The following is an 11,353-nucleotide window of genomic DNA, read 5'->3' as shown; positions in this document are numbered from 1 at the left end:
GCATCGATAACAGCGTCTACCATCCGGGCGGTGAAGCCTCAGGTCAAGGGTCTCAAGATGCGCTTCTTCCCGTCCGGCTTCGAGGACTCCGCGCCGACAACTTTGGGTGATTCGGACGACGAGGCTGATGCGCCCGCACCTGCTGGTCTCGCCGTCCCTCTCGGGCTTGATCCGCCTGCGAGAAAGGAGAAGAAGCGGAAACACGAGCAGTCCAATGCGGGAGAGGAGGCGGAAACGTCGGCGAAGAAGCACAAGAAGCACAGGTCAGCGGAAGAGCAGCAGCAGCGGGAAGATAAGAAGGCTAAGAAAGAGAAGAAAAAGGAGAAGAAATCCAAGTCTTAAGTGAACTTGATATTTGCAGATTCTTGATTTTGCTTCACGGCGGAGGGCGCTATATCGGCACGAGGATGTCTCAGTACAATGATGTCAAAATGAGGATCATCCAAGAGAGCACATGTGGTGCCGAAAGTATCTGTAGAATTACTGAAACATGAATACCCAACGCAAGCCAATTGATCAGGCTGGTGTCACTCCACATGAACTCTCCTGTTCACATCACATGCTTACAAAGTACAGTGATAAAATCTTGTACAAGTCCAAGGTGTCTAAAGGTGACAGAGTCAACGCACGACTCGCACAACAGACATAGGCGAAAGGAAAAAGGTCCTGCCATCTATCAGCGAGCCAATGGCCGGCATTGCGAGTCGGATTTGCTCATCGAATGAATTTTACGAATGCGGCCTAGCGCATTCGCGAAGTGTGATGACATCGTGTAAAGGAACTATTACAACGTGAACTGTGTCGCACGTTTCCCACGTCGCTCCTTACCACCCCGTACCCTTCTTGTATACTACTCTCTCGCTATGAAACCGCGACCTATACTGCACTTCACCCCCCCGACGCCGCGATCAATCTGCCCAGCATTCACAGCGCAATGCCACCGCCCTCTTTCTTACGCGCGCACCGCGCCCTCCTCAAACGAACCACAATCCTTTAGCCAGCCCAGAGGCAAATCAATACACAATGCCTTTGCTCTCCGCCCGCACATGCGCTTTGCCTCAACCGCCGCAGTCGCAGCCACCGCCAGCCGCAAGCCCTCCACGTCCAGCCCCTCAAAGTCCACCAAAATCGCCGTCTCGCCCAGATCCACCCCCTTCACCGCGCCCGTCCCCCAGGTCCGCGCAAAACTCAACCCGCCCCCCGAAACCTACCCACCGGACCTGCAACTCCCCCCGCGCGGCCCAGAACTCTACGTCAAGTACCTCTATCGCTGCGGGCGCTCGTACATCACATTCTACAAGCAGGGCGTGTCGAACGTGCGGGCGACGCTGAAGCTCGCGAAGACGCTGCGGGCGAAAGCGTCCTCTCAGACTCCGGACAAGGACAAGTGGCACACAGTGCTGACGCGTGCGGAGTGGCAGGTCGTGAACCGCAGCGGCAATGACCGCCTGCGGCTGCCGGCGTTTGCGGCGCTGCTGGTCGTCTTTGGCGAGTGGCTCCCGCTGCTGGTGGTGTATCTCACGCCTGTGGTGCCCGAGCCGTGCCGCATCCCCTACCAGCTCGAGCGCAGTCTGAAGAGCGCGGAGAAGCGAAGGCAGGAGCGGGAGCGCAGGCTGGCGATCGATGCGGCGAGGCTCGTGGCGAGGGATCGGAAGCCCGGGGTTTCTTCACCTGGCGTGATTAGACCTCAAACGGTGGATCTGGAGGCGCTGGATAGGGCGGATTTGTTCACGCTGTTGAGTCTGGATGCGAGGTTTGGGGTGCAGCCGCGGGTGTGGGATTGGCTGTTTTTGACGCCGCCGAAGGCGCTGCTGCGGTGGGGTTTGAAGAGGCGGATAGGGTACTTGCAGAAGGATGATGAGGCGATAAGAAGGGATGGCGGGTTCCAGGCGTTGGAGGTGAGGGAGGTGCAGAGGGCGTGTGTGGAGAGGGGTATCCGGGTATTGGGGAGGAAAGAGGGCGAGTTGAGAAAGGAGTTGGCGGGGTGGTTTGAGCGGTGAACTGTATAACATGGAAGATGAAGTTCAAAGCCGACGAAATGGTGTTGATACATTGTATGATGACGGTTGTATATGAGGGTAAAGGACATAGATGGGTCGAGTCGAGACTTGTAGAAGTACATGTACATATACACACATACGTAATCTCGATCGGCCCCAGTCGATCCCACTTCAGCTGGGTTTTGAGCATAAATAGAGGTCTCTTCGCGCTGCACATCTCTTCTTTACACACTTTTGCAGATTCGCCTGCACTCAAACAATTCAAGCTTCCTGAACGATGTGGCTTTCTCCTGCTCTGTCCAAAATTCCACCTGGTTCCAAGCCATGGAGCTCTTCTTCCCCGCCAAAATCTGATAACTTTGAGAACTATGAACTTCACGCTCCTTGTCTCCGAAAAGCCGTGCTCAAGTATATCACGAAGCACGTCTTCTTCCAGAATCTACATTAGTCACTTCATGGCCTCCATTCTCCTCGCCGCTACAAATAGTACCAAGAGCGAGTTATGGAGCATCTTTCCATCGAAAGTGGGGGCTAGAAACGCTTATGTGCTCCGGGGTCTTGCTCGCCCCGAATGCCTCAACGTCGGCACGATGCTCCTGTTCCAAACATCTACAGCCGTTCGGGAAATGTGCTCTCTTCTCCTCCGCCTAAAAAAAAAAAAAAAAGGAGCGGGTAAACAGGGGATAGAGCACTTCTTTCCCGCTCAAAACGAACTGCAACTAGCATGATGAGCTTCGCCACGAAGCTCCTCATGCTCCACGTCTCTACAGGTGTTTACTCGCACATTCATAATTCCCACAAAACTGAAAGCCCCTGATGGAGGAAATTTGTGGGACTCCCGTACTCAACCAAAACGCGCACAGCATCGAGTTGTGGAGTACTTCTTCCCTGCTGCTCGGAAGGAGCATATCAACCCTGATGTGCTCTGCTGGTCTTGGTGCTACAGACAGCTCAATGCACAGCTCATAAAGGGCCTCTCAAAACCCTCGTGCAAGCCAAATATTTAGCGTGCCCGTGGTCTGTCCAGAACCTCCAACACCAATCCTATGGGCATGAGATCCTTCTTCCCTCCCGAAGACACTTTTCTGGACAGTACATGTGACCTGGGGTGTGGTTTCCTCGTAATTCCAAAAGCCCTTGCCGCCACCGGAATATGGGATCTCCTCTTGCGGCTTTGGAAAATTCATAGTCAAAGAACTTCATGGAGCACTTCTCTTCTATTCAAAGCGGCTATAAATGTACTAATGTGGGACTCTATTCTGCGGTTGTCGCAAAATCTGTTCAAAGGTGGTACTATGGGGTGTCGTTCTCTGTCCAAACTTGATAATCTTCCAACCATTTGGGATCGCGCCATCATCTTGTCGAAAAGGGCGTCCTAGATGGAACCATGGAGCATTTTCTCTCTGTCCGAATTAAAGGTAGAACAGCATGATGTGGGATCGTCACTTCGTCTTGTCAAAAAACATACACTGGGGCAGTATATGGACTACCTGTTCTCTATCAAAAAGATGGAGAATTTCCCGAAATGGGATCGGATCCTCGGCTTGTCGAAGAAGTGATCAAGCTGAGTTCTGGAGCGCTTTTCTTCTGTCCAGCACGACAGAAAGCTACGTGATATGTGATCTTTCCTCTGCTTGTCGAAGAACATGCGATCCTGAACCATGGTATGCTGTCAAAAACCGTCATGGCAAAAGTTCGATGTGAGACCTTGCGCTCGGCTTGTCGCAAAAGGAAGTCAACCCCGCTGTATTTAGCAATTGTCACATGTCCAAGACAGATAGAACATCCAACCTAAGCGATATCTACCTGCCCCTCAGCTTTTCAAAGAACACGTACAATTAGTCCATGGACCATTAAGTCCCTGCCAAATTCAAATCCTTCGGAAGTATCCGATGTTAGATCCTGCTCTCGGCTTCTCGCAAAAGGTCATCATTTCCAAACCATGGAGCAGTCCTGTTCGAAAACAACCTGAACGACAGGAAGATAATGTGGCTTCGAGTCTAGCCCCGCTACACTCTTAAAGGTGGTGGCGTTCTACAAGTATGCGCCGCTTCCGCCCGTGCTTGTTGGCAAAAAGAGGACGTGAAGTCCATATGGGGCTGTCTTTGCCTCTCAAAACGGACATCAAAGCACCACATGTATTAGGGAGGCTAGCTGCGTATTTTCCGCTTGATTCAAATCATGACAGCTTGTTATGATGTTGTTTGTCTCCTTTGCTCCACAATATTCGAACTAGGAGTCAGTCACATGGAGACTTCAATACCGCGAAAAGATAGACTGGCTCGTCTTCATGTCTGTTGGGAGTATTCTTTGTTGAAATGTGGAAATGGCGGTCGTACGATGCGCTTTCCCCTCTCTCCAAGGCGTCGAGAATTACACGAACATGGTCGGATACCAAACCTTGCCCAATACTCCTCTCGGCCCAACGGAAAGGCCCATGGAATCATGTTGTCGCCTCTTCCTACGCGCCAGAAAAACGGAGTCACTCACGTAATGTAGTCCTCTCTTCTTGGGCCCGAAAAGGATATTCACCCGTGTTATGTAGTCCGAGGTCGACTTCCTGGGAAAAGGTTTCTATTGAAAAACACCAAACTTGGCAGCAAACCGCTTGTGGAGTGACTTCTCGTGGTTCTCGAATGACCAGCAACTATGAGCATGATATTTGGATTGGTTTTTGTGAACCCGCATCTCCTGGTAGTATCAATATGGTGGCATATAGGGTTCTATCTCTCTCTGTTCGAAGACAGCCCGTATCCATGCTATGGAAGGTTCACTGTCTTCCAAACACTCAAAAAAAAAAAAAAAAAAAAAAAAAAAACGATTGACATATTGCAAAAATGGTCGGGACCAAAGGTGTGCCAAAATTTTCCACGTGGAAATGTCTGGTTCGAACTCGGAGTGTGAAAGTCATATTAGGAGCCTTTCTGCTCACTCACTAAGATAAAGGATCAAGTCCAACCCGTACCATGTACCCCCAATCATGCCATTACTGTAGAGACCAGATCTCCTAGATCAAGCGCCTACGACAGAATCATCACGCTCCTAACGCAAGTACATCCATGTACTCTTATTTGTCGCTGTACCCGAAGACATCTATTCTACTTCGGTGGCTCGCTGCGCCGCCTCGTCGGCGAATTCGCTTCATCATCCCGATTTCCGTAGTAGTAAGCATTCTCCGACTCGTCCTTGTTGTGACGTGCAGCCTTCATATACTTCTTGAATGCGGTAGAGAGCTTCACGACCTGCGCGAGATGCTTTTCCTTGATCTCTGGGATGACAGGCTTCGAATTCTTGTTTCCTCGTTCGTTGGCTTCCTTGCTGTCATTTACGGCCAGTGCGACGGCTGTTTGGAAAGCTAGATAGCATTCGTTAGTGATGATCTCCTGCGAAGTATATTGTATCCCTGCTCACCATTTCTGATCTCTCTGCCGTTCCACTCCAAAGCCTTGACATCCTTATGTTCCTTGACGTACTCCTTTGCATGACGATGACTGTAGTAGGATGAGCTTGCGGACCCAACGGTTGGTTGGGAAACTCACTAATCGACCTGAGGCCCTCCTCGCTTGAAGTCCTCGTCCAATGTATCAAACATATTGTCCCAGATTTGTTCGCGAGCACTGTCGGTCAGCCGCTCGTATCCCACTGCCACGTGGATGCGTGTCATGAAGGCTTCGTCAAAGCGACCGATTCTGTTTGTTGTCAAGAAGAGGATGCCCCGGAAATAATCGAGCGCACGAAGGAAAATTGAGACTACTCCATTCCGCTTCAGATCTTTTTCTGATCGTGCTTCCAGGTAGACATCGGCTTCATCAATCAGTACTACTGCATCCCACTCATTGGCGTATTTGAAGAAACGCATTAGATTTGTTTCGAGCTCGTAGGCGTCTTCGCCGAGATCCGCTGGTGTAAGGTTGAGCAGCGGCCGCCTTGTGAACTCTGCAACTGACTCTGCAGGACAACGTTACACCATGCATGTCAAAACAAGTTGGAGAACGTACCTGCAGTCAGGGTTTTACCAGTACCTGGGGGCCCATGGAGCAGTAAGATCTGTCCTTCACCTTTACCGTATATAAAGTCCGCCTTGAATCTTGCACCAGCCTTGTTTTCCGTGTAGGTCCTCGCGATGGCTTTGATGACACCTTTGTTGACCTCATCCATTACCAAGCGGTTGATTGCGTCTTCTACTATGGTTGGCTCAGTCAAGCCTCCAACGTCCACAATATCTATCACTAGGTCAGTCATTTGCAGCATTTGGGATCCTTACAAGATTCATACCAAAATCTCGATCTTGGAGTATATGCGCATACACATGGGATGCCAGGAGTAAGTACTGATGATCTGACAGCCCGTCCACTTTATCGGGATGTATATCATCATAGTCACTGAACTTCGCTCTTCCCTGCACTTGACTCATGCGTGATTTGGTGCACTCCGTACATTCGCATTGGGGCGCTCTCAGTTCCTCGCCGAGATTGTTTTCGGTAATGTGCCGATCAAGATTCCATCCAAGAGCCTTGAACCGTTCTTCTGTCCAAGGTTTAGGTCTATGATCTACGACTACCCGAGTTCGCTTGTACTATAACAACTATGTTAGCTTACGTGGAACAGACCATTCGCTGCTTACCTTCAACCATCCATCTTTTAGACCAGCTCCGCTGTACTCCAAGAAGGTAGGGCTCTTGCAGTAGCTAAAATACTTCTTGCCTCGCTCGATCAGAGAGTCTCGTGTTGCTGAAGCGTCTGCGGTATCTTGGTATTGTACTGGGAAAAGTGGAAGCGAGGTAATATCCCGCTCTCCATCGAAGTATGGCACTAGAATCCACTGGCTTCTGCGATATATGATTTTACCGTCGAAATGGAGGTTCCAGACCCGAACTGAATATTCCGTGGCCCTTAAGGCCGCACTTGGCTCTACTGGGTAGGACACTCCTCCACTCACCTTATCAATCACAAAGGCATTTAGCTTCTCATTATCCTGAACGTATACATCTGTACAAGGTTTCAATAAAAGCCAGAGCCCGGCAAACGTAGTCATTGGCTTTGGTCTATTCCATATCATCTTATGCTCGGGGTATCGTATCGTCGGGTGGGAGTCCAGATACTGCAGGAGGATATCAATATGCTTGTCACACTGCTCATTGTACTCAGCAGAGTGTTGGCTTCGAGCCTTGTGGAAAGTCTTGTAGTCCTCGATTTCTGCACGATGTCGAAACAAGTCCTTGTAAGGAAAGAAGAAATCGCCGTTGGTATAATCATCAACACCCGTCGCGTACTGAATTATCGATTTCAGTACGTTCAGCAAGTAGTGTGAGTGGACTGTCAGCAACGCGCCGGATACGAGGTCGTGTTGTGGACGCCTCAATCTTCCTTTGAAGCCTGTGTCGGGCTTCCTCATTCTGGAAGTGATGGAAATATCAAGGATTTTTTTCTCTTCAATGACTGGCAAGTCACCCCTCGTGTCCATATCGTACTCAAAAGTTGTTGGGTTACTAGCTGAAACCGTCCACATATAGTCGTTGCTTCCTTGAGCATTCTTCCGAAAGCAGTCAATGCTGTATTTGACTTTGCTGTCGTAGCTCGTGGGTTCTTCGGGTGGTGGGGCGTCGGAATCGTCCAGAATCTCAATATCTAGGTACCATCCTGGGGAAACAACTTTATCGTACACTTCGTGCAGCGCTTTACCCATGAGACGGCCTTCTCCACTGAACGTAATGATATAATTATGCTGTGAGATTGCGAGCAGGCTTCTCTCGTCACTGGCATATACATCACGGAGAAACGACTCGAGGCGCTGGTTTTATTAGCGAAGTAAATTCACGATACGCCAAAGCACGCTTACTTCCAAAGTTGAACACCAGGTCCATGGAAGAGTGTAGAGCTTGGAATGTTTGACCAAGAAAGTTATGTGTTTTCCAGTGGAAACAACCGCTGGATCAGACTCGGCAGATATGATCCTCTTCTTGATCGCATTTTCGATAGCAGCATCGATCTTGTCGCTCTCTGAGGATTTCTGCAGCTTGCCAGCTGCGGGCTCTTCTGTGCTTCAAATAAGATGGCATGATATGCATAGCAGTGAGCAATCACGTACCTATCGTAGCATTGCCTTCTTTTTCGGACTCCACAGGGACCGCTGCATTTTTCGATGATGTACCTTGAGTCACATTCTCAAGCTCGATAGTAGCTGCGGGCACATATTCGTGCTCCTGAATCGCATCGGCGTCAGCTCTCGCCTCTGTTTCGGCCATTGGATCTTTAGGTGGAGCAACGCGCGCTCTTCAACTTCAATCCGACGTAGGTAATCGTGAGAAACCGGCGAGGCTGACGATTACCATTTGATCATAGACTTGCCGCGCATGTAATATGTATGTGTCCAAAGACTTACCAACTACTCTCCCCGCAATGGAACCTCAAAAGTCTCGTCTGATGCACTGCCCTGTTCCACGGCAGCGAATACGATCTAGTGGGCATGTCACTATCGATGGTTGGCTAACTCACCGTGTAACCAAGCTTATATCGAAGCGAGGGCACACTCAATTGGCTGAGCTTATGGATTATCAATACCTCCCTACCATTTCCGGCTTTTGTCACGCCTCAGCTCCTCAACAACCCCCAATCGGCCCCCAATGTCGAGCGCCACTGACTTCAAGGATGCCGAGCGACAATATGGGATTCCTGACCGGTCAAGTGGGCGTAAGCAAGGCTGAGCAGAACGCCCACTACGACAGCGCAGTCCACGTCCAACACTTCAGCCTCTTTAAATCTGAAAAACAAGGCAAGATTGAAATAGAGACAGGAGACTTGGTTCACTAGCCGCTAGAATGGACGGTCCTACGGGGAGCTTGATGGTCCGAAGATTCACTGATCAACTGGATGGGGGTACGGAGCTTGAGAGAGCTACCATTTCGGCTCAAGAACGGCTTGACGCAGAGGAGAAGAGAGCGCTAGATCTCAGGCTACAGAGTTACTATGAGGATCCTTCTGACCATTTGTAAGTAGTTGATTGTGCGATAATTGTTTTCCTCCAAGTCGCTAACAGACCACCTTGTAGGGCGCTCGACTTCAGCGCAGCAGAGATTGCTCGAAATGCCCTCCAGAAAACATGTACCGAGATGGCTAAAGAGATCAAGCCGTCAAAATTGGCAAAGATAGGGAGCCTGTTAGGGAAGCAACGTAAATCAGCGAAGTTACAGGCGAATGAAGTCATGGAGGGCTTTGTTGCGAGTAGTTTCGACGATCTGAAACAATTGGTGGAAGGCCAAGAGTCCCAGTGGAAGTCAAGTCACGGTATAGTGAGTGTAATATCATGTCTTCACATTCTGTGACTGACTAGGGCTTTCAGATTTATACAAATTTCCAAAAGCTTTGCCGCAACGTGGACGCCCATAAAAAGGTCTTTGAACTATTTCCACAGCAGAGCTTGTACGCTTCAGTACTCTGTGGGAGTCTATCGTTGATTGTACAGGTAGATATCGATGATCAGCTCTTCGGCAGAATGTACACTGATAAATCAAGGCATCTGTAAATCATGAGGCTGTTGCAGAGACACTTTCCAAGGCGGTAACGGACATCACTATCGAGAGCAGTCTATGCGTACGGCTTCTCGATGTCATACGTACCCCGGAAATGCGTGAGCAATTATCCCAGGTATATGCCCTGATGTTCCGATTCTATCGAGACGCAATCGAATGGTACCTCAGCTCTTCCAAGTCAAAGTTTTTCGGCTCGTTCAACGAGAAGATAAAGACAGGCTTTACCGACTCGGTAAGAGCAATCAAGGAAACTATCAGTCGGATTATTACTTTATGCCATATTGGTAATACAGCAAGGGGCATATCTATCCATAGAGACACGGTTTTCATCAAAGAGGAAGTCTTGCGTCAGAGACAGAATCAATGGGCTCAAAATGGGACTTTTATCGACCCGGGCGAGTTTATGCAGGCGCTACTCAAGGTAATGTACCAGTTTCAAGCGATAGAGAAGCCGGAGTCGGAGCGAATAACAGCACAAGCTGAAGAACAAGCGATCGAAGATACGCGAGAGAGCGTACCAACAAACAGCAGGTCAGACCTTCGCGAAATTGCACGGCAGATGGAGCCGTATGTCGTAGGAACCGAGGGCCACTCACTGTTAGGGTCCGGTCAGTTCTGGATGCCAGGCCCTAAAGTTGCTCCAGTACTCCAGGACTGGATGGCAAAAGCGGAGCTCCCTCAGACTCTCTGGGTATCTGGACCTGTCGTATCTGACACGGTCTCCATGACCAGCTCTAAAGCTGCAGCCATGAACGTGGTTCTCGCGGCTTGGAGCGTACATTCGCCGATCATATCCCACTTTTGCGAGAGACCCCACCACAGCGCTGACGGTCTCACATGTGAGCAGTCTGGAATGATTGGCCTAGTCTATTCTCTCATCGTGCAACTACTCCAGTTCAGAGTCGAAGACGACCAACTGGATCTTGACCTAGAAGACGTGAGTCGTCTGGACGGCAGCACTGCATCTTTCTCGGAAGCCCTCAAAGTTCTCTACCAATTGTTTGCTTGCACACCAGATATCAGGTTCTGTGTCATTCACAGCTTAAACGTACTTGAATGGGGAGGCGGAGCCGAATGGTGCCATGATTTCCTTGACGTGCTGTTTCGGGCGCAAGGAAATCGTCGCGCGTCCCTCAAAATTCTCTTAACCACGTCGGGGAGCTCAAGGGTGCTTGCAGACCGTATCCCTGCGCGAAGTCAGTGCTTCGCAGAGCAATTTGCGCACCAAGTGCCATTTCCGGTCAGCAGGTCGACCTGAATCTGGAGCGAATATTCTATTTGAATCTAGAGATTTATGTTGCCTGGTCTTCTTCAATGTCCGAAGAATGGGGAAGGCAAGCATATGTGAACTGGTGCATTTAGTCACGTGACGTATCACGCTCGGACGGGTCAGTCCCATTGTTCCGCTTATCTATGAGGAGATTTTGCACTACTTCAAAGTATGCGAGCAGCTAGAGGGTATGATTTTAATCTTTGAAAGACACGTCTGGCTACATAAAACGCATGTCTTCGTGCATTGTACCAAAATGAACATGGACAATCCTGTATGTCCGGAGCTGCCCACTGTCCAAAAATGGATGGTGTCCTTATATTAGCGTGCTTCCCTGTTTTTCAGGGATGTCGAAAAGAACCCAGTACAACTCCCGATGGAGAGCGGTGCTGCGGAAAGTCGACGACGACACAGTCCATCACTAAGGGATCGAGAAGTGGTGAGCAGGACAACCCATGTCTAGTTTTTTGCTTGCTGCTTCCCGCAGCTCGCTCCATGTTCCCTCACGCTAGAACAAAGAGATTTAAATTATCAGGAAATGTGCAGAGCCGTGC

General features: G+C 49.8%; 3 protein-coding genes across 3 annotated transcripts; 2 read left to right on the top strand and 1 right to left on the bottom strand.

Annotated features, from left to right (window-relative positions):
- The first annotated feature begins 630 nt into the window (after window positions 1-630).
- Window positions 631-2,213, top strand: CC84DRAFT_1166488 (uncharacterized protein). Its single transcript, XM_018178972.1, has one exon. It carries the CDS (start codon window positions 864-866, stop codon window positions 1,998-2,000), a length of 1,137 nt encoding a protein of 378 aa, XP_018033020.1. The 5' UTR covers window positions 631-863; the 3' UTR covers window positions 2,001-2,213.
- A 2,718-nt stretch (window positions 2,214-4,931) lies between these two features.
- Window positions 4,932-7,686, bottom strand: CC84DRAFT_1150638 (P-loop containing nucleoside triphosphate hydrolase protein; the record flags this gene model as incomplete). The annotated part of the gene is made up of 6 exons (XM_018176714.1): window positions 4,932-5,355; window positions 5,412-5,491; window positions 5,540-5,948; window positions 5,999-6,223; window positions 6,276-6,576; window positions 6,625-7,686. The coding sequence occupies 6 exons, from the start codon at window positions 7,684-7,686 to the stop codon at window positions 5,099-5,101; spliced, it is 2,334 nt and encodes a 777-aa protein (XP_018033019.1). The 3' UTR covers window positions 4,932-5,098.
- An 850-nt stretch (window positions 7,687-8,536) lies between these two features.
- CC84DRAFT_1250481 (uncharacterized protein) lies at window positions 8,537-10,988 on the top strand. The gene is made up of 4 exons (XM_018184305.1): window positions 8,537-8,988; window positions 9,049-9,289; window positions 9,340-9,462; window positions 9,513-10,988. Exons 1-4 carry the CDS (start codon window positions 8,819-8,821, stop codon window positions 10,785-10,787), a joined length of 1,809 nt encoding a protein of 602 aa, XP_018033018.1. The 5' UTR covers window positions 8,537-8,818; the 3' UTR covers window positions 10,788-10,988.
- The last annotated feature ends 365 nt before the right edge of the window (window positions 10,989-11,353 follow it).

Source organism: Paraphaeosphaeria sporulosa, assembly GCF_001642045.1.
Source record: "Paraphaeosphaeria sporulosa strain AP3s5-JAC2a unplaced genomic scaffold CC84scaffold_8, whole genome shotgun sequence".
NCBI lineage: Eukaryota > Fungi > Ascomycota > Dothideomycetes > Pleosporales > Didymosphaeriaceae > Paraphaeosphaeria > Paraphaeosphaeria sporulosa.
This window is presented reverse-complemented; position numbering and strand designations above follow the sequence as displayed.